General features: G+C 42.6%; 1 protein-coding gene across 3 annotated transcripts in view; it reads left to right on the top strand.

The window, feature by feature from the left end:
• LOC119660163 overlaps positions 1–23,101 on the top strand; it is a 440,101-nt gene that overhangs the window by 393,194 nt on the left and 23,806 nt on the right. For all 3 annotated transcript variants that reach the window (XM_038068569.1, XM_038068568.1, XM_038068567.1), the window contains exons 9-11: positions 840–1,334; positions 21,042–21,289; positions 21,855–22,068. In XM_038068569.1, the coding sequence (XP_037924497.1) occupies positions 840–1,334; positions 21,042–21,289; positions 21,855–22,068 (957 nt within the window). The remainder of the gene's footprint in view (positions 1–839; positions 1,335–21,041; positions 21,290–21,854; positions 22,069–23,101) is intronic.

Below are 23,101 nucleotides of genomic sequence, written 5' to 3'. Positions count from 1 at the left end.
GCCCGTCTCCATGCCCTTGGTATGTAACCCAGTGCTATGCTCCCCCTTACCACCCTCAGAAGAGACTCTAAGATAATTCCTAGGCCTCTCTGGATAAGTGCTGGGAAAATGCCATCTACTCCGGGAGATTTCATTGGTTTAAAAATTCCCACTGCCCATCTTAGCCTAGCTTCTGAGCATACCCCTTTTGCTAGTTTCGTTGGCATTAAGTCCACGTTGTTCTATTTTTAAATACTGGTATCAATAATGCCACAGACGGACCGGTTTCCATTCCATTCCATTTCCATTCTATCTTCGAAAGGATATTTATAACTCTTTAGTAGTTTCCCCTTTCCTCCACCTATCATTCTGTATGAACAGGAGTTCTTTCCGATGGCGTAATTGAGAAAAGCAATAAAATAAAAGTACACAAGTATAAAGAAGGTCTACCATTATAATTGAATTCAGCTGTCGCCCTCCCCTCCTTGGCAAATAGTCGTGGAATAATTACTCCCCAAAAAAACAAAGTCATTCTGACTGGGCGCAAGTATTAATCAAAATAATTAATTGCAAACGCATTCAAAGTTTTGAGTAGCATTTTATTTCAAAAATTCACAAAGCGGAGCCAAGAAAATGAAGCGTAAACCTTCAAGAATGAGGCAACCTGCCTCCCTAAACTCCCTACGGTCGACCTTTACGAAAGTAAAACAAGAAAAATGTGAAAATTAAAAATTACTTTTCAGGTGTCATTTTCTTTTTTAATTATTTTCTCCTAGCAAGAACAGCCAAACTCAAACTTTTTCCTCTCCTGAAAATTGAAAAGGACTCGCTGATATTATGTTCGTTATTGCTAATTACAGAAGGACAGTTTCCTAATGGAGAGCTAGGTGTCAAAGTTTCGGGTGATTTTGACGGAAATGAGACTCTGGGTTATACGGAAAGTGTTGTTGGGGGTCTATCGATACCATCTAGCACCACCACCACGGAAAGTTTTCTGATACCGAAGCTCGCAAACGGTGACATATTTGGTCATTTTGGAGAGACAAATAAGGAAGGCGTAGAAAAAATTGAGCAGTTCTATTCAACTACGACTGCGATATTGCCAAAATATTTCATTCGTCGTCGACATCATCATCGTCATCGACATTCCGACGGTCCTAGAAAACTCTCAAAGGAGAAAGTTGTCGGGAAAAGTTTTGTCAATGATAACGATTTGCTGAATTCTACGGAAAGTGATTTTATGGAAGGGGCAAGGTTTGAATTTGAGTGTTCGCCCGATCCTTTTGAAAATGGCGAACGCATCGAAGTTATTGGATTTCTGGCCGAATGGATTCAGGCTTATCTTTTCTTGGCACGTAAGTCTCCCTTTTTGCGTTTTTTTTTGTATTCCTTAGTATTTCTGTTCTGGTTTCTTGGTTTTCGTTATCCATTAAATTTATTTTAGTCTTGTATCTCACCTTCCCCGTAATTTGTTTCGTCACCCTCCCCCTCACGGACATTCCCTCTATTTATTCTTTTTATTTTGGTGGTGGATCAGCATTTTCATATCATTTTACCTTGGTAACAACAGAGCCCGGGATGAAAAAAGTTTATTTTGCTTCTCGGCATGATAGCGTGAATTTTTCATGGTTGGAAATCCATTGAGTGAATGCAGAATGAGTTTCATTCTTGTTGGAAGTGTTTCCATTTACGTAAATCTTAGGACAAGGATCAGCGGGTTGGTGTTACATTCCTAATAAATCATCTGTGCTGACTAACAAAGTATCTTAAGGGAATGCTAATTGTGCATCTTCCATTCGGAGACCGCCTAGTATGGTTACAAATGGATAAATTTTATGTATCGTGAGGGGTTTCGATGTGTGTCCTCTAAGCGTATTGAAACTTTATAAATGAATTAACTTAATTAAATAAGGAACATAATTAAATTAGCATGTGTGTGTGGATAGTAATTTGAAACTTAGTAATTTGAAACTTTATTTTATGATATATTCATTAAAGCGAGGCTTCCCTCTCATCTGCCAACCCAAAACTTCTTTCGGATTAATATTAAGCAAGACAGAATTCTTACTATTAATACTCACTGAATGCGCAGCTTTCGACCTTGAATTCGCTGCCTAGACTCATAACATGAATTCCCTTATGATGTGTGCAAGCTCCAAGGAAAGCACGCTCCCATGAGTTCTGCAGAAAGAGCAGTAAATCGTATATTCAGCGAGGAATGTTCCTATTCGCAATAAATAATATATTCGCCCTCTTGGTAGCTGGTAAATTCAGCGAAACATAATGTTGGCGGCTCCTCCACTAGTAGCTCCAATTGTTATATATTTCCAAGTTTATCAGGAGTGGGAGCATGCATGCTCCAGGATATTACATCAAAAAATGATTCGCAACATATTGAGAGTACATGGTTAGTTGAATTTCTTATGGAATGACTGCCTCTTTTTCTGGAGGCTTCATGTCGAGATGCCACTTTAGGAAATTATGTCATGTAAGAATAGTGTCAGTCATGAGCTTCCTCTGCAATTTTTCAAAAACTAAGCAGTGAAACATTGAACGTTGGCTCAACTTCATTGGCTAGTGGATGGAGACTAGAGAGCGTTTATAGCAAAAAAATCGCAACCGAACAATTTCGGAAATTTGATAGGTTGAAAGTGGTTTTAGGTCAAGTTATGAATTTTTGAGTTTGGTTGAATATTTATTGCAATAATATTTGCTTTTCCTTAAATTTCATAATATGAGCCCGTCTGCTCAAGTACCTCTAATAAACAAAAAAGTCACAGCCTTTCTTCAGTAATAAGGGATAATTAGTTGTCCTTTTTAATTTTATGTAGCCCATATCGCCCCGGAGAGTTAAGTTTAACACACAATAGCTTTTACTACAGAACCTAATCACCCCAACGTACATGATAAGATTATTTGAAAATTCAGAAATTGTCAGTTTTCTTACGTTACTTAAGCGAGCAGGTCGGCGTCTAAAGTAAAAGGATCAATAAAATTCACCTATGGAATATGAATCTGCATCACTTGTATCTAGTAGAAAAAATCGTCACATGTCTAAAGTTTCTTTTTACATTGTTTTGAAGATCAAATCTGTTAGGTGACGTCCATTCTCCATACATTGCGTAAATCGATTTCTGGCGTTTGTCATGACTCTTGTTATCATAGCAGGTGTTATGTTGGCAATTTCTTCTTGGATGTTGGTCTTCAAATCTTGTAGGGTTCTTCGATGATTCACATAAACACGGGATTTCAAAAAACCCCATAGAAAAAAATCACAAGGGGACAGATCGGGAGAGTGTGCCGGCCATTCCAAATCGCCTCTAATTGAGATAAGGCGCTCTGGAAAGTGTTCCCTCAAAACAGCCATCGATGCTCTTGAAGTGTGTGCTGTTGCACCATCTTGTTGGAACCAAGTGTCCCCCAAATCCAAATTTTCTAGCCGTGGGAAAAAAAATTCTGTAGCATGTTTACATACCGGTCCGAATTCACTGTCACTGTAACCTCATTTTCCTCAAAAAACCAGGGACCAATAATTCCAGCTGAGGAAATTGCACACCACACTGTCACTTTGGGTGAATGCAAAGGCTTTTGATGCAATTCTCGAGGGTTGGTGTCAGCCCAGTAGCGCATGTTTTGTTTGTTAACCGACCCACACAAATGAAAATGGGCTTCATCGCTAAGAAAAACAATAGCACCCTCGGGAACGACATCAAGAAGAAGCGCAGAACGCCGTGGCGATCGCAACATTGACGCTCTCACTGCTTCAATGTTCTCAGGTGATCTAACGGGCCGAGCGACTCCAGTTGTTCCTTTTGTCGCACTTGCAGTTTGTCTGAATGTAGTGACCCATGTAACAATTGATTTGCGGTCTGGGACGGGAGCCAACGGGGCTAAATTGAAGCGATTCTGAAATGCGTGCTGTGTTGCAATAACCAAACATCCTTTTGAAAAGTAAACCTCAATGGCAAAGGCACACTCCTCACTATTCCAACGCATGATGGCGACTGTACCGTGTCGGGGCAAAACTTTACAGTATCCCCTCTTGAACGAGACCACTAGCGCTCCGCTATGACATCAACTAACTGAGTGGCGCGCATTTTAAAAAAGGACGTTATGCTGCCGCATCCTGTATAAGCAGGATTTCACTTGCATCAAATTCGCACTTATGTCGCGTTCGCGATTGAATTTTTGAATTTGAATTTATTGTCCTTTCGTTAGTTCTAAACATAAAAGGAGCAAACCATGAAAAATAAATCAAGCTGGTACCAATAAGAGTAGCCACTGGAAAATGTGAACAAATAAGTCAGTGATTTAAACTCCCCATACTATCTATATTTATTCCCCTAATTTGCGAATTTACTGGACCTAAGGATTCCAATGTCATTTGTCCTCCCTAGATGCATACCAAAGTTACTCCGACATGTGTTAAATAGATAAGGTTAATTATAAAGAAGCCGGGAAACCGGGAGCTTGACGCTTCAGGTATAAAAGGTTTTGTGTTTCCGTATGTGAGGAGCATAACGCGGTCCTCCATTGGCTGTTAGCATTGGCTCGAGATATTTAAATCGCTCAGTTCTGTTAGCGGTAGTGACCTGCCCAGAACTGAGCTATTTAAATACCTTGGGGCAACGCTATCAGCCAATGGAGAACTGCGTAATGAAATTGCTTCACGCAATAACGCAACCTGGATGAAGTGGTGTTCCACAACTCGTGTTCTTTGTGATCGACGTATCAACGAATGTCCCAAATTTAAAATTTACCGCAATGTCGTTCGCCCTATAAAAGACAATGAACGGCGTCTTGCGGTAATAGAGACGAAGATGTTGCATTGTACTAGAGGCATGACACGTTTTGATCACATCCGAAGTGAGGATATCTTCGATTGATATGGGGTTGCATCGATCTTGCAAAAATTGCGAGAGAGGCGTCTTCGATAGTATGGTCACGTAATTCGCGCTAACGAGAATTCACTTGCCAAGATTGATTTTAACATCGAAGTCGATGGTAAGCTACCAAAAGACCGATCGAAACAACGGTGGCTTGATACGCTGGATGGGGATTGAAAAGCCTCGCGATTACAACCAGATCAGGTATTTGATAAAATAAAATGGCGAAACCGATCACGACGAACCGACCTCGCTTGTGAACGGGATAAAGGCTGAAAAAGAAAAAAAAAGAAACGGATGTGAGGAGTGATGAGTGCCTGACAGTTTCGTGTCACATAGTTATTATAAAAATTCTGTTGGCTTCTATTTCTTAGAAAGCGATTTAGATAAATCATTTAATGGAAAGCACTGTATTGATTCATACTTGGAATTTAGCATTATTAGCAAATGTGAAAAACTTAACCTACAACAGATACAAACAAGTCGTGAAACCGGAAGCTGGACGCTTCAGGTACGAAAGGTTTTGTGTATTTCTTAGTACGTAGCACGTAATATATCCATATATGATATTATGTGAGAGTATCCACTTTCGGGTGATATTGACATTCATAGTCTTCAATTTTCAAAGAAGCAACAAGTTTGAGCTATTATAACTTTGTTAGTAATAGTGCAATTTCCACCAAACTTCAGGTTAGATCATGCTCTATATTATAGCCTATATCACTGCAAAATTTCATGGTACTAGGATGAACTTAAGGGGGGTTTCTAACCAATTACAAAAAATTGTAGTAATATACTATTATTAACTTTATTTAAACAGATATCGGTATGGAAGGTATTTCGGAGCCCAGGCACTATATAGTGGCAGCCTCTTGATTTTTTTTCAGATTTTTCGGTTTGGTAGTTTCTGAGAATGGCCCCCTTAAAGAAGTGATCACTTTCAACCCCCCGCGCTCCCCACCCATCCAACGATTTGATAAGTACTAATCGAGACCTTTAATTTGATACCCCACATGAAAAAAAATTTTACACCTCCCTTTTGCATGCATGGGGACCCCCCCTTAAATTCGACGTAAAAGGATGTAATTCCCTGTATGCGTGATTGTTCACAGTTCCCACCTTTCTACCAAATTTGGTGTCAATCGCTATAACCGTCTCCGAGAAAAATGCATGTGACGGACAGACAGACAGACGAACAGGCAGACAGACAGACAGACAGTAACCCGATTTTAATAAGGTTTTGTGTTTACACAAAACCTTAAAAAAGGCTGGGGAGAAGTCGATTTTTCATGAATGAAATTTTAATATTTCACTGGAATGTCAACTATTCTGTCAATTATTTCCAAGTTATCACAACCTCGGTGGATACCGGATTTTACCTAATACTAGCACTAAGTGCCAAGCATTTAGGTTCGGACGATCTTACCTACATAGGTGGTAGTAGGTTAGTGGGAGAATCCATCGAGTACTCCCCGCAACATCGAGCATCAGGGAAGCCGTGAGGGATTTAGGTACAATATCTGTTCCTGACAATATTATGGAAACTACAACCACCCGCTCGAGACGCCAAATTTCTTTGATTTCCCGAGCCAATGGCTCATAGTTCAACTTCTTCTCCACATATTTCTGCTCAATGTTGCTATTATGGGGGGTAGCAATATCAATAATATACGCGGAGCGACCTGTCTTGTCAAATCACCGTATGTCAGCCTTGTTGTGCGGTATGTGGCGATCAGTTAGAACTTGCCGGTCTCAATACATGCTGTAAGCAGAACTATTAAGTATTGTTTGCAGCTCATATCGGTAAACCGGATATGTTTATGTGATCAGCCCATGCTTGTATGCAAGGTTTTGATGGAGAACCTTACATACAGCATTATGCCTGGTAATGTATTGCACCAGTGCCATAACAGTGCAGCCATAAATGAAATGGTCCAACGTCTCTAACGCCAAACCATACATTCTGCACTGGTCGTTCTCCACCTGTTCCTTCACAATCAGCTTTTTATAAGCTTGGGTGGCGACCACGCCATCCTGAATAGCACACATGAACACCTCCGTCTCAGCAAAGAGCTTCCCAGAACACAGCCATCTGTTCGACAAATACAAATCGACAAATGGTTGCCAACGACACTTTACATGTTTACCGTGCATTGTCTTAGACTTCCATTCATCGATCCGCTCTTGATCCGACTTCACCCCACTTAAAATCGATCCTTCAAGTTAAGTGGAGTCAGTCCACAGTTTGCCTTACAGATAGCCGCATGCAAGAGACTCGCCTGCTCTTTGCTGTAAAAAAATAAGCGCGCAGCGGGGCGACTTGGCAATGATGTTGTGCCGTCACGTCAACCACACCCCTACCTCCGATGTACGAGGCAGGTTCACCCGCTCCACGGCAGAGTTTGGATAATGGATTCAGGTTGCTTGCAGAATTCCTATTTATTTGTAGAAGTCTGTCTCGGTCATAGCTTTGATCTGGAGGACACCAATGCTATGTCCGGCATGCGGCTCGTGATGATTTTTGCGAACAGCTTGGATTCGACACTTGTGTAATCCAAACTCCATCTGAATATCATCGCTATACTATCTAGTATTCGCAACAGACTTCTAAGATATCGTCACTACCAGCATACAACTTGATGTTCGCATTTATTGCAAAATCATGCTAGCATCATTTAGTATCCATGAAAGAGGGTTCAATGCCATGCAAAACCAAAGGGGACTCAAACAGTCCCCTTGGAAGATGACCCTCCGTATATAGATATTCTCTGAGCGTATATAGCATCTAAAGAGGTTTCTTCGGCGTCTAGTTGCTTGTCCTACAAACACCCAGTCCATAATGAGTTGCTCTTTGCAAGCTCTTGACCCAACTCGGCAGCCCTTCTGTTCCTAGGACAGAATGTTGTTGATCTCGAGGTACGCTATGACTCTTCCATTAATGCTAGACGTTATAAATTTGTAGAGGGCTGGTAAGCAAGTAATCGGCTTTGTGTCTGCGGGGTCTTGCACCGTGTCCTTCTTAGGGATAAGGTAGGAAGGGTGGAAATTCCTCCGGTCGACTTATGACCTGATTTATGCTGTGTGCCAACCGACTGTATATACTGGTAAATTTCTTATACCAGAAGTTCTGCACCCGATCGAAACCTGAGCCCCTCCAATTCTTCGAGCTGTTTATGGCTCATCGAACTTCCTCTTCGGTAACATCCGCAAAATTCATGCTAGGCATATTGGCATGGAGGGTGCCTCATCATGCTCAACCTGCTGGCCGGCTAACTCCCAAATTTAAACCCAATACTCTTTCGCTTCTATCACCGAAAACTGTATTGTCTGGACGCTCTGTTGGGAATCATTGAGATATCTGAAAAATCTCCACGGGTTCTTCGCATATATTGCATTCTGGACACGTCTGGAATGACTTTCGCCATACCGTCGTAATTGTTTTGCTGAGGATGGCATAGTTCCGGTAAATTCTCTGCAGTTTATTCTTCACCCGTCTACTGGCATTGCCAGAGCTGAGTTCAGTCAGCGTAGTAATGTCCTGCCTTAATGAGTCCCGCCGACGTTCCGGACGAATCTTCCATGATGGATCTCTTCGGTCACTCATACCAACAACACACAAGCGAATCTTCTGACCTTATAATCTGATAGCCGTAACTGCACCGCAATACACAACAGTGGTTGCAGTTGCAGCAGCTACATATCAGCACACAGTCAAGATGCAATCTCATGATTGATTTGAGATATAATTCTCGGAATTGCTGGAGATGCATAGAGCCTGGGAATACCTGGTCCATATCCAAGGATTCTACACGGTCTTTGGAATTCTTCCCGAACGTCAGTGGAAACCTGAGCTGGATGGTGGAAAAGAGTGCTTCAGTAAGTACTGAAACTGTTGCCTGCAGTGCGAAGTGGTGTTGTTTATGCCGCCGCTTCTGCTCCGATAAACTCATGGTTACCAGTCTCGACGATGACCTCAAGCCGAACTCGCTCCCTGATGATGGCCGGGATTGTGTCGCTGCGAGTTATAAAACGGTACTGGTCTGCGACCCGCTGCACAGTTACGTGCGCGAAATGCGGGAAACGCTCGACGAATCTCTAGTGAAACAAGGGACGGTAAGATGTCGGGTGTGGTGATAACTTCCTCAGTAGGTAATCCGCGAGATTCCAAAGTTCCTGCATTTCCCTCATATACCCTCTAAGACTGTGTAGTGGCGTACAGCCATTCAGACTGAAGCTATCCATCCCTCCTCTTTTCACAACCAGGCTTGGGACTCCAGGTTGGAACAACGGCGATTATGACACGTTCGAACTCCAATACCGAACGGAATCACGGGAAATTCAACTTGGTGTTACCAGCGATAAAAGGAAATTTTTTATTGTCCTAGTCAGGGAAGCAGAACTGCCACCAAAAGCAATGATTTCAGAATTGTATACGAAAGAAGTTCCGTCTGGTCGTAAATCTTTCGATAGGGTTGTTAGTGACGTCAACGATCGATTCCGCGACGATGAGCAATGGGAAAGGTGGAACCATTATTTTACAGCGGTTCTTTGATCGCATCATACCCGGTGAAGTTTCGCCTATGGTAGATGAAATGGTACGTCGCTGTAACGTGCGGATACGGACTGTGCCTGAAAACAGAAGGGAAATTATCTCTGAAGCCACTTCACTTGACGATCTACCAGCAGAGTTATTCATCACTGCACCTGCAGTTTCTGGAGATTTGCACTTCTGCTTACGGAACTGAAATCCTGGAAATCAGAGACGTTTCCCAGAGAGTGGAAGAAGGGGATGATCGTTAAGATTCCGATGATGTGTTGAGTGTGACAATTGCAAGCGTATTTCCGTGTTCCCTGCCGTCGCAGAAATAATAGTAGAAAAAGTAGTTCTCGAACGCACTAATGAACTCTCGAAAGTTGAGTCGACGGGGAGAGGCTAGTTTCAGCTCTGAATCCTCCCGTATTGACCACATCAACACTCTATTGATCAGTTTGGAATATTGCGCGGAGTTTAGATCTTTGCTTCACCTTGTCTTAATCGATTTTGAGATTTTGAACAGGATACTGATATACTATACGCAGGAACTATATTACAGAGCGAGATATGATGGCGCAAAATTCCGTGTGCTGCATTGAGGTAAAATCTAAAGGGCATGTTGAGTTCCAAAGCGGTGTTCGCGAGGGGTAAATCTTGTCACGAATATTAATTTTTCTTGTTATCAATGATGCTCTTCATGCCTCCTTGTCCGGAGAACGTTGAGGATATCAATGGAGCATTACATTTTTTCTCAAACACCTCGATTACGCTGTGTGTCCTTGGATCAGGTCATGGACCTTAGTCAATTGGCTACGGGTTTGGAAGGAGTATTCCTCCTTCCAAGAAAAATCTAACTGAAGATGAACACCAACACCCCCTTTCTACATTATGGGCAGAACATAGAAGGCGTTGACCAGTTTACATATCTAGGAACCGTGGCTTCTGCCGACATTTGACACCGAACTGGATGTGTTCCGACGCATTAACAGCGTTAGCTCCGCCATGGCCGTCTTCTCTAGCAATGTTGGCACTCTTCTCTGCGAATGTTCGCTGTGTTACTATATGGGAGAAGCATATGACAACGATAACTATTACCCTCCCAATATGGTGGGCGAGTCGCCCAAAGAATACTTGATGGAGACCAATAGAGGAGGAATACTGCGTCTCCGAAAGGGAGTTGAAGGGGATCGCAGTGAGCTATGAACGACGCATCGTAAGTGTGGTTGTCGCAGTATGCTATACAAAGCGACGAATGACAACCATATATCTGCCGCTCGAAGTGCTTGCCTTAGTACGCTGGTCCAGCCGCAACCAATCAAAAGTGGTTCTCGGCTTTAACTTTTTACATGCGAGTCACGTGGCATCCAGACTCTCCCCGAATAATTAGAAAAAGTTGATAATTATTGATTGCTGAAGGAGCAGCTCTTTTTTAAGCTCCCGTACCGTGCTAACAAAGGATTGAATTTACAATTAAGTCTGACTCTTTTCCCGATAAGTAGCGACATTATCTATGATGAGCACTATTCTTTTTAACTGCGAAAAAAATACAACGTTTGTTTCTTCAGTATCGCCTATACTGTCAATTTTTATCATATGATCTGTGCGAGGAAATCTCAAGCGACCATGTAGGGATTGTTTCTTTTCTTCATACCTTCCGCATCAATGTTCCTGATTAATCCGGCTAGATTAGGCCTGTGCGAAATGTCTAAACATTTCGAAGCATTTGAAACAGCTCTTGAATGAATTTTTTTCCCTACATTTCGGGGAACCTATCTAACTTCCCTGGCAGCCATGGTTACCCGTATCATGATTGTTTCAGTGCGTCAGACGCTTTTTTCCAACTAACACCCTTTAAGGTGTTCAGACAAATCGATGGTAAGCCGCCAAAAGGCCGGCCGAAACTACAGTGGCTCGATACGCTAGATGAGGATTTGAAGGCTTTGCGATTGCATCCAGATCAGGGTTTTGATGAAGCAAAATGGCGAAACCCATCACCACGAACCGACTCCGCGTGTGAACGGGATAAATCGAAAATGGTTTAGTTTTCTTTGAGATGCTTTTGCTGTATATAGTGTGTTCTGTGGCATTCTCTTCAAGTGAGTTTTGATTGCAAGAACCATCACCGTGGCTCACGCTGAATGTTGTCAACTCAAACCTAAAGTACTCTTCCTGTGATCTTCCGATCCTGTTGATATTTCGGGCCAGGTTTTCTAGATTAGGATCAAATTCGTCGGACATACTCCTCACTTGATGAATTTCTCTTGCTGGAGATAACAATGGCCTTTGAATGAACTCGCATTTTTGCTTTCTTCGTCTATTTGTTCAAGACTTTGGTCCATCCTCCGTTGTCGTCCTTATTCACTTCACTACGCTTGCAAACTTTCTCACTTGAAGTACTTGCTTCGTAACTTCGAAGGCCTTATTTCCTTCTTTTCGGAATAGCCAGTATGCGCTGCTTACCTTTTGGCCACTGTGGTTTCACGAAAGAATCGTCGTCATTTTCCCCCATTTTCATTTTAAGACAAGTCGACTTGTTGGGAGCGACCCTAACGGCTCACCTTCAGCGCATTCATTAAGTCGAAAGTATGATGTGTTGGAATGCATACTGGTATTTTCAAGATACTTTACGTATTCGCCGCGCTTGCGACCAGATAAATTTGCGGCCCGGAAAGGTCGAGTATTTGATCATGAAATTTGCTCCAAAAAGGGAATCCGGAATTCTAACGAACAATTTTCTCCTCGACTACTGCAGGCACTGACAAAGGGTTCTGTTGCCCTAGTAATCGAAACCTATGCCATTTTAAGGGATCATTTTCCAGCTATCTTTTTCATGCAATTTTTCCTGTCGAATTCCTAATTCATATAATCCACTTCAAAAAATTGAGCATTATTCCTCTAGCTTCTGATTTTTAAAAATATCTCTGCTCCAGTTCATCAACAATTTGCTTCCCTGCTTTGGAGAAAATGCCATCTGGGTAAAGACGGGTAGTAAGTCTCGATTGAATGCTAAGACTCATCATCATCATCAATGGCGCAACAACTGGTATCCGGTCTAGGGCTGCTTAAATAAGGAACTCCAGACATCCCAATTTTGCGCCGAGTTGCACAAATTCGATATCCCTAAAAGCTGTCTGGTGTCCCGACCTACGCCATCGCTCCATCTTAGACAGGGTCTGCTTCGTCTTCTTTTTCTACCATAGATATTGCCCTTATAGACTTTCCGGGTTGGATCATCCTCATCCATACGGATTAAGTGACCTGCCCACCGTAACCTATTGAGCCGGATTTTATCCACAACCATGACGGTCATGGTATCGCTCATAGATTTCGTCGTTATGTAGGCTACGGAATCGTCCATCCTCATGTAGGAGGCCAAAAATTCTTCGGAGGATTCGAGAGTTCGCATTTTTTTTGCTAAGAAACCAAGCCTCCGAGGAATACATGAGGACTGGCAAGATAATTGTCTTGTATAGTAAGAGCTTTAACCCTATGGTGAGACGCTTCGAGCGGAACAGTTTTTGTAAGCTGAAATAGCCTCTGTTGGCTGACAACAACCGTGCGCGGATTTCATCATCGTAGCTGCTATCGGTTGTGATTTTCGACCCTACATAGGAGAAATTATCAACGGTCTCAAAATTGTCTCAAAGCTGACATTGCCACAGACAAAGTACATTGTCTTGCCTTCATTGATGTGCAGCCCAAGATCTCGACCCAATTGCCGCCTGCTCGATCTGGATGAAAGCAGTTTGTACGTCTCGGGTGGTTCTTCCCATGATGTTGATATCATCAGCATAGGCCAATAGTTGGGTGGACTTAAAGAGGATCGTACCTCTTGCATTTACCTCAGCATCACGAACCACTTTCTTGAGGGCCAGGTTAAAGAGGACGTATGATAGGGCATCCCCTTGTCGTAGACCGTTGTTGATGTCTTATGGTCTTGAGAGTGCGTGAATGCTAAGACTGCTATCCCAAATTACCCTTTCGAATAATGATCTGATTTTAAGATCATTAAAATAGTGATTTATTAAAAGTGTCCTATTCGCAGATCAGCTCTCTTATTGTGAGAATGTATTTCGCTCATTTCTTTTTCATATCTTAGAAAATATACAGACCATTCTCTTCACTGAAAAGGCACTTGAGGAGCATTAGGTGAAGCTCCCCCATAAATGGGCGCGTTTCTTTTACAAAGTCTAGCTCCGCAGAGGCTTTGAATAGGTTTACCATTTGGTGTTTTTTAACCAATTGCAGTTACAGTTGAAACATGTATATGGTTTTTATTGTCCAAAAGGGACGTAGTTGTTTCCGCGTTCACGCTTCTATGTTAAATAATTTTAAGGCAACGCACCCACCGGTCATCCTGAGGTAGTGGATTTTCCTGTATGATACAAACAATAAAGTAAAGTCGCCTTTGTAAAACCTATGTGCTGCCATCTCCGCCTTCTAATCAACACGTCTGCCCGTATCTTGACCGTATGCCGAAGCAGTTCTCCGTTTGAGATTGTATCGGACTAAGTGATACCGATTATATAGCGTAGGCAGGTGTTGATGAAGTTTTGGAGTTTTCAAGTAACAATGGTGGCCACTTTCTATGTACTCCTTCTCTATTGATGAAGAAATAGATCTATGCCAACCACTTCTTGTCCACTATTGCAAGTAGAAGGAGTGGATTGACCAATTAGAATAATTATTCTTAGATTTACTTTCAATCCAAATATGCCTGCTCCTTCTCCAAATCCTCTCCAATCCAAGCTATTTGAGCAAAGTTCAAGATTCAGTGATGTCTTTGTGTGAAAAAAAGCATTCTTAATTGAACTCCGCCACGTCCTCCATCCAAACCTTTTGAACCTTTTTTGGGGCTATGCAAACTTTTTTCGAATTTTTACCCCAGTGGACCATTTTGCGTCGTCAAATGTCGCTTTCACTTCAATGAAAGCTATGATTTCCTCCGGAATACTTCTCTTGCGCCCCCGCAAACCGTTTCATAGTTGAGGAAAAGCCGATAGAGTCGAGAGATCGATACTGAAATTTGGTACAGTAATCCATAGTCATCTCCGAGATGATGAGGTAATCAACGCAGGAGTACTTTGAACGGAAGCTTGCCTGTCTTCTGCAAAACGAGCTTTTAGTCGCCCTAATTCGTTGTAGAGTTGTGTTGGCTATTACTTTTGGGGAGTACCCAAATACGTCTCCCATTCTTGCTCTCAAACCGTGGGCCGCTCGGAATCTTAACAATCATCACCACTTCCACTGTTTAGAAAGATTCCAGATTTCCAAGGCTGTTCAAGTGTTCACCCCAATACCAACCTTCAGTTTCTTGGGCTCCTTAATCAGTTTCCATTGCTGCCGGCGGTAAAACCAGGTTTTATGACGCTCTTAGCAGAAGTGATCTGATATTTTCCTTCGGGAGCTGTACTATTGAGATGCTCCTAATTTTTTACTAGAATATATATAGATACCAGTTCGCAGTGCTTGAGAGAATGCCTTACGAATGTTGTAAGCTTGAACCTTTCCCCAGATTTACGCTTGCCGGCGACAAACAGAGTACAATGAGACAAAGCCGCAAGAGGGAGAGGGTAACTCCTCACCATGTTATTATGTTCCGGAACCGATATTGTGCACTGTGCAGCGCTGAAATTCTCGCTAAAGTTGAAAATGTCAAAGGAACCTTTCTCAATGAGCTTGAAACTCTTTATTCTGCAGTTTCCTCAAAAGCGGAAAATAAAATTATTCCTTATTTTATGATATATTTTATATTAATTAACGTTCCTTACACTGCACTGGTACACTTTAAAAATAAAAGTTGAACATATCGAAGGAAGGTCATTATATTATAGAAAATTCATGGAAATTCATATGTTGAGCGTTCTTTCAGCTTTACTAACGTTTCATCAACTTTGACATCGATTTGGACATCCATCTCGGTCAGTGCAGATTTAAAATTCAGGCTGGATTTTATTCCTGCAGATTACAATGTAATCCGATTTTTATAATTATCCTTCCATAACATATTTTCGAACTGGAAACCCCCCACAAAATTGATAACGTCGGTCATATGTATGTATATCAATCAACCTATAGAAATTGATCCACTTTTACACAATAGACAAGCTTCAATTTGCAATTAAGTTAATTGCATTATGGAATATGTAAACAATTCATTATTAACAATAAAATGATTCACCAAATCAGAAAACTGACCATTCTGCTCATAAAACAAATGCGTTTATTGAAAATGAAGGACTATTAATATAAGGTATTACCGACTTGCGTGGGGATTAAAATAGTATTAATGAAGCCTGATAGGTATCTGATTGAGATTGGAAAACCCAATGCCTCCCTTTTGCAATGTGGGCTCCATTTGTCCGGGTACGCATTCGACATTCGGAAGATTAACGAAATAATATGATGGAACTCTTGCACTGCCTGAGCTCGATGACGAATCCCCAACGTTTTCGAGAAGTTCAACAGGGTTCTTCCTCTTGGTTTTTGGGTTTTGTCCATCCGATATGCGAGGACAACCCGCATCGCAAATGTTCTCATTTCGGATATGAAATTATCAACATGGCTTCGCCTAATTATCCCAGATTTTACGTTGACGTCTCATGCATTGCTTCGATGCAGACATTCAAGGCTATTCGATACCATCTTACAAAAATGTGTTCAGTGAGTTGAGCCTTAAAAATATAATCAAAATCTTCCCCGCTTGTCGTCAGAGGTGACTAAAAGGGAGAAAAATTTTGCAGACTAGTGACGTGCAAACCTTATTGCTACCGAAACGTCAACAACGGCCCGGATGGGGACTGACCTCGCGGCTTCGACCTTAAGCTATCGAAAACGGACTATGACTGGTTTCTGGAATATGTGCGCGCTCCTCGACAACTGTAGCAAGGTCCCCCAGAATGTCCGCTTACTCCAGCTCGGTCGAAAATTCCAACAATATAAGTTTCACGTTGTGGCCTCAAGCATAATAAGATTGTGGGACTCTGGAGAGTACTCTCCCTCTTGCTGTGAAGGGATATCTACTTTTGTACTTTGCAAAACCAAGTAGTGGCAAACGCGAATCTGGTGTCGGGTTGTTTCTGACGGTTACCGCAAGGCCCGCTCTCTTGTGTTTGGGGGCGATTTCCGACAGGCTTCTGACTGCAAGATTCTGGTCCAGGTTTAGAAGCATCACATATGTACGCAAATATGCAACAACGGAGACCGATATAGTGGAGAAGGATGCTTTCTACGAGCAATTGCACCCAATTGAGGAGAAGCTCCCTAAAAGTGACATTTTGATCGTGGTAGGTGACCTGAATGTCAAGGGGTGCTCAGACATGTGATGGGGACACACGGTGTTGGCGACTTTAGCGATAATAGAGAGGCGGATCGTGGATCTCTGCAGTTTTCACCACCTCGTTATTGGTGACACATTGTTCGAGCATAGAGCCCGCGTGGCTTCAGCTAGCCGACACCATACGGGCAACCAAAATGACCGCTTCGCGATTAGCAGTAGACTTAGGAGTCGTCTTCTGGATGTGCGTTACAAGAGAGGCTCTCAACCGTGCGTGGATTTAATCGTCATAGCTATTATCGGTTATGATTTTGGACCTTAGTTAGCAGAAATTGTCAACAGTCTCAAAATTGTAGTTTCCTATCTTCATTGTTCTCGCTTGACCAGTACGATTTGATGTTGCTGGTTCTTTCGTTTTTGGTGCTGACGTTGCCACTGTCTACTTCGCCTTGCCTTCATTAATGTGCAGCCCGAGATCTCACGCCGCCTGCTCGATCTGGATGAAGGCAGTTTATACTTCTCGCAACGTTCTTCCTATGATGTCGATTTCGTCATCAAGGGCCAATAGTTGGGAAATGAAAAGGATGGTGCCTCTTGCATTGACCTCAGCATCACGGATCACTTTTTCCAGGGCCAGGTTAAAGAAGACGTATTATAGGGCATCTCCTTGTCTTAGACCGTTGTTGATGCCGAATGTTCTCCAGGGTGATTTTACTGATTTTATCTAGCCTCGTACATTGGTCAGGTTCAGCCTAGTCAGCCTTATCAATTCCGTCGGGATACCGAATTCACTTAGGCCCCTTTACAGTTTTGGCTTCGCTATGCTACCACAGGCAGCATTGAACTGGATAAAAGGATGGTGCAACTGATGTCCATTTTCCAACCATTTTTCCATCGCTTGCCGCAGAGAGAAAATGTAATCTGTTGCTGATTTGCCTGGAATGAAGTATCTTTGGTATGAGCCAATGATATTCTGCGCGTATAGGGACATCCAACCTAGCAAGATAGCGAAAAATGTCTTATAGATGATACTCAGCAACTTGACACCTCCATAATTACTGCACTGCGTGAAATCTCCCTTTTTATATTTGGAACAGACAATGCCTCGTTCGTCTAAACTAAACACCGGTTGTTATATAGTTTTTCTCTCTGCGGCAAGCGATGGAAAAACTGTTGGAATATGGACAACAGTTGCAAAATCTATTCATCGACTTTAAAGCTGCCTATGATAGCATAGCCAGGGTAAAACTGTACACGGCCATGAGAGAATTCGGTATCCCGACGAAATTAATAAGACTGACTAAGCTGACCCTGACCAATGTGCGAGGCCAGATAAAAGTAGAAGGATCCCTCTCGAGAGCATTCGACAGCAACAACGGCCTATGGCAAAGGAATGCCATATTATGCGTCCTCTTTAACCTGGCCCCGCAAAAAGTGATCCGTAATACTGAGGTAAATGCGAGATACGCGATTCTCTTTAATATTCGCCTATTCTGACGATATCGCCATCATGGGAAGAACGACCCGAGATATACAAACTCTCTTCATCCAGTCAAGCAGACTGCGCGAGATCTTGGGCTGCACTTCAATGAAGGCAAGACGAAGTGAATGGCAGCAACGTCAGCACCAAAAACCAGCCGATCAACAACACCAAATCGCACTGATGACATAAGAAAAATAAAAATAGGAGACTACATCTTTCAGACGGTTGATAACTTCACCTATCTAGGGTCGAACATCACAACCGATAATAGCTACGACGATGAAATCCGCGGACGATTTTTGTCAGCCAACAGAGCCTATTTCAGCTTACAAAAACTGTTCCACTCGAAGCGTCTCACCATAGGGTCAAAGCTCTTACTATACAAGACAATGATCTTGCCAGTTCTCATATATTCCTCGGAGGTTTGGCTTCTTAGCAAAAAGAATTGCGAACTCTTGGCCGCGTTCGAGAGAAGAATCCTCCGAAGAATTTTTGGTCCCCTACATGAGGATGGACGATTCCGTAGCCTGATTGGCTGTCAACAGAGCCTATTTCAGCTTACAAAAACTATTCCACTCAAAACGTCTGACGATGGCGGCAAAACTCTTACTATACGAGACAATGATCTTGCCAGTCCTCATGTATTTCTCAGAGACCTGGATTCTTAGCAAAAAAATTGGCAATTCTTGGAGTTTCGCGTTAAGGCAGGCCTAGAGCGGATATTGGTTGTTGCGCCGTTGATGATGATGATCAGTGCAGGCGTTTTACAACTGGTGTCCTTTGATATCGACTTTTTAACCAATGTCTCCAATCCAGAATTTACCAAAATACCGTCTGTCCTGTCTTCTTCTATGGTTCTGAGTATTGCCTGATTAAAAGAAATAATGAACTAGTTGGTCTGAAACCGAATCCCGGAGCTTGGCCAAATAACACTGGATTTGAAAAAGGAGGCAGGTAAAGAAGTCTGAAGATATATACCAATAAAACGAAGGTTTTCAGATTCATTGCACACTTCCTATCTGCCACCAGTGATACCAAATATGATATGGCTCTCCACATTAACAGCGCTACTCGCCTTTACTACCTTCGCGTATAATCAAGAAGTGCAGTTACCAAGGAAAGTTCAAGTTGAGAGTTTTCTTTGTTAATGTTCTTTCTGTGTTTGCTGCATGATTGTTGTTATATGTGAGTAGCACGTGGAGAGTGACTCCCACTTCATCGGTGCACAATGCAGTTACCCGTAGTCGTGTTGATGAGAAGACGGAAGTTATAGTGGATAGGTGACACATTAAAGAAGAACTAACACCTTATCACTGACTACGCCATGCAATGGAATTCACTACTCCAAACTCGCCCTAGGGGTGCATGGCACAGCACAGTAGAGGATGAGCGTAGCCATCTCGAGAAGTCCTGGACGAAATTGAAGCGTATTTCAAAGAACCGCTAGCGGTGGCAAGTGCGCGTGATTGACGCGCTAGGCCCCATTAGGGGCAACGACAACGAAGAAAAAGCGCCCTATATGAACAAGAAATACAGATACCTCTTCCTTTTTTGTCATCCATTTAGGACGAGAAATAGAGAGTTGAGATGGGAAGGAGGATCACTCTCAAGACCATTCGACATCAACAACGGTCTACGACAAGGGGATGCCCTATCATGTGTCGTCTTTAACCTGGCCGTCGAGAAAGTGATCCGTGATGCTGAGGTAAATGTAAAAGGTACGATCCTCTTTAAGTCCACCGAACTACTGGCCTATGCTGTCGAAATCGACATCACGGGAAGAACCACCCGACACGTACAAACTGCCTTGAGACCGTTGATAATTTCTCCTATCTAGGGTCGAAAATCACAACCGATAACAGCTACGATGATGAAATCGGCGCACGGTTGTTGGCAGCCAACAGACCCTATTTCAGCTTACAAAAACTGTTCCGCTCGAAACGTTTCATCGAAGGGTCAAAGCTCTTACTGTACAAGACTATGATCTTGCCAGTCCTCATGTATTCCTCGGAAACTTGGGTTCTTAGCAAGAAAAATTGCGAACTCGTGAGGAGGATGGACAATTCTGTAGCCTACATAATGACAAAATCTATGAGCGATACCATGACCGTCCGGTTGTGGATAAAATCCGGCTCAATAGGTTACAGTAAGTGGGTCAGTTATTCCGTATGGATGAGGATGATCCCACCCGGAAAGTCTATGAGGGCAATATCTATGGTAGAAAAAGAAGACGAGGCAGACCCTGCCTAAAATGGAGCGATGGCGTTGGTCAGGACGCCAGACAGCTTTTAGGGATATCGAATTGGTAGACCTCGGCGAAACACCGGGATGTCTGGAGTTTCTTATTAAGGCAGGCCAGGACCGGATACCGGTTGTTGCGCCGTTGATGATGATGATGTTATATAGTTAATAATGATGTTATTGAATGGTCTGGGTCTGGCGACAGCTGTTCATTTTGGTTCCAAACTTAGGAGCACTAAAGTGGATAACATTAATTGATACCAATGTATAAACAGGTTACGGTAATCCACTAATTTGGAGAGCGACATAAATTTGAACACAGAAATTTTAAATTGGTTGCCCTCTGCTTAGTGAACATATCAGGTCCACTTTCATTACGCAATTTATCAGTTCAACTTGGCGCACATATAGTTTTTCTTCTAACCCTATCCATTTTCTCAAGAGTCCTGGAAACTAATTTGAGACTTGCCCGGAATATATGAGTCCCGCAAATTTACTAAACAAAGGTTGTTGCAATATGCGTCACCAACAGCTTTTCATTCCTACAAAAATCTAAACAATTTCCCAGAAAACTTCACCACTAAACTAACCCAAGCTGTGAGTGACATTTTCTAATCAATTTACCACTTCTTTTATTTGCAGAGAACCAAGAACGTTTCTATTTGTACTTAATTGTCTCGGTGGCGGCAGGTGTACTTCTGTGCCTGATTTTAGTTGTTGGTCGTTTAGTAATTCACAAGCGACGACGAGCCAAGTCCGACAGTAAATTCCAGCAAAGTTCGACCGGAGAAACACAGCTTCCCAACGGTTTCAGCGATGATATCTCCGAAATTGATGCTGACATCGATTTAACTACACCACTGCCGGTACCCAGTGTCACTCGCAACGAGGTAAGTGATTTTCTTGTTAATTGAATGGAGCACCTGCAAAAAAGCTTTCGCCATTGATTAGGGATGGAATTGGTTGAGTCTTCAGACAATTGCTTGAGCAATTTTAGAAATGGTTGAGTTTTCCTCTCGCACCTTTTAAAAGCTCGGTTATCTTCCAATTTTTATCTGTGATACAAAGAGTAGCGTTGATTCCAGATTGTACGCCAGGAGCAACTAAAACCATTCTTCTTTCAGGTCGACCTTTGGTGCGTTAAGTGAAATATTTCTAATTATTGGTGCGTTAGCAGTATATAATCATTGGCCGCAAATGAAATGGTAGCGCCACCTCTATTTTCCAACATTTTCCACATCTCAAACATTCAAGTTCCATAGTTTCTCCTTAAATCTCTCTATTTGAACACAAACGTCAATTCAAAATGAAAATTATTCGAATTCATACAGGATTCGTATCCGTACCAATATTGCAGATCGTACTTCCATATCCACATATCGCTCACAAATTGAATCTAACGCATGCAGTCAATAGTGGCTAATACAATTAATCCTTTTATGGGTTTCGTTGCAGAACTACATGACGTACACGCCATCGCCGAGTCCTTACGGAGGCAGCCTGGCTCCATCAAACGTTTCGCACACATCAACAACAATGCTTGTGCCCACAAGCAGTCTAATCGTTAGCGGTGGGAGCCGGCAAGCGACGCCACCACCCAACATGATTCCCGGCGGTGGCCCAGTTTCCACATATATGGGCCCACCGCCACCAGTCAGCGGACCAATGGGTGAGTAACCGTTTCAGTGTCCTTTGTTTTGAATTTTCGCCTTCTGTTTTCGATTTCCCACGATGAACATTCCGGGAACTAAATCACGACAATGCGCTAAAGCTTCAGAGAAATATACACTGGATGAATCTCGGAGGACATGTGTTCGATTCTGATTTATAAGGATACAATTGTTTTCCATATAGAAGCACTCATCGTATCCCATGTGAGAGAAGGTCTTACCACTCTTTTATATCTAGGATCCAATTTGCATTTTCACTAGTTCTTCGGAGTATAAAATCCTGAGCGTTGGGGATTTTCCAATATCTTTTGTCGCACCTTTTTTTAAACACTCAATGTTCAACAGCGAGGAAAGTCTATAAGGGCAATATCTATGGAAGAAAAGAGGCTGACCCTACTTGAGATGTAGCGACAGCGTAGGTCAGGATGCCAGACAATTTTTAGGGATATCGAATTGGTGGACCTCGGCGCAAAACCGAGGTATCTGGAGCCTCTTACTAAGGCAGGTCTAGACCAGATACCGGTTGTTTAGTCAGCGTTGATGATGATAATCCCCTACAATACGGATTAGGTCAAGCATCAACAAATGATCTTCACAATCACCTGAAGAACGTTATCATGGATACGGCTACAAACATACTTGGCCCCAGCCGCAAAAGGAGTCGAAACGGCTGGTTTGACCATGAATGTAAGCTTGCAACGGAACGGAAGAATGGCGCATATCGAGTAATGTTGCATTCTCAAAGAATGTGGGCACGCGCAGAAACTTATCACTAACTCCGTCGAGCGGAGAAGCGACTTCACAGACAGAAAAAGGAAGCCTGGGAGAACCAACAAGTCTGTGAACTAGAAAAGTACAGGGAGCAACCGCACCAGGCGCGGAAGTTTTACCAACAAGTCATCAGGATGAAGCCTTATACACCTCGATGCTCATCCTGCCGAGACAAAGAGACTGAAGACGACGGACAAATACTGTATATATATCGGCTAAAAAATCATAAGTCGCCAGGAGCCGATGGAATTACAGCCGAAT

This window comes from Hermetia illucens, chromosome 6, assembly GCF_905115235.1.
Source record: "Hermetia illucens chromosome 6, iHerIll2.2.curated.20191125, whole genome shotgun sequence".
Lineage (NCBI taxonomy): Eukaryota > Metazoa > Arthropoda > Insecta > Diptera > Stratiomyidae > Hermetia > Hermetia illucens.
The sequence above is the reverse complement of the archived record's forward strand: the minus strand, read 5'-3'. Positions and strand labels throughout refer to the sequence as shown.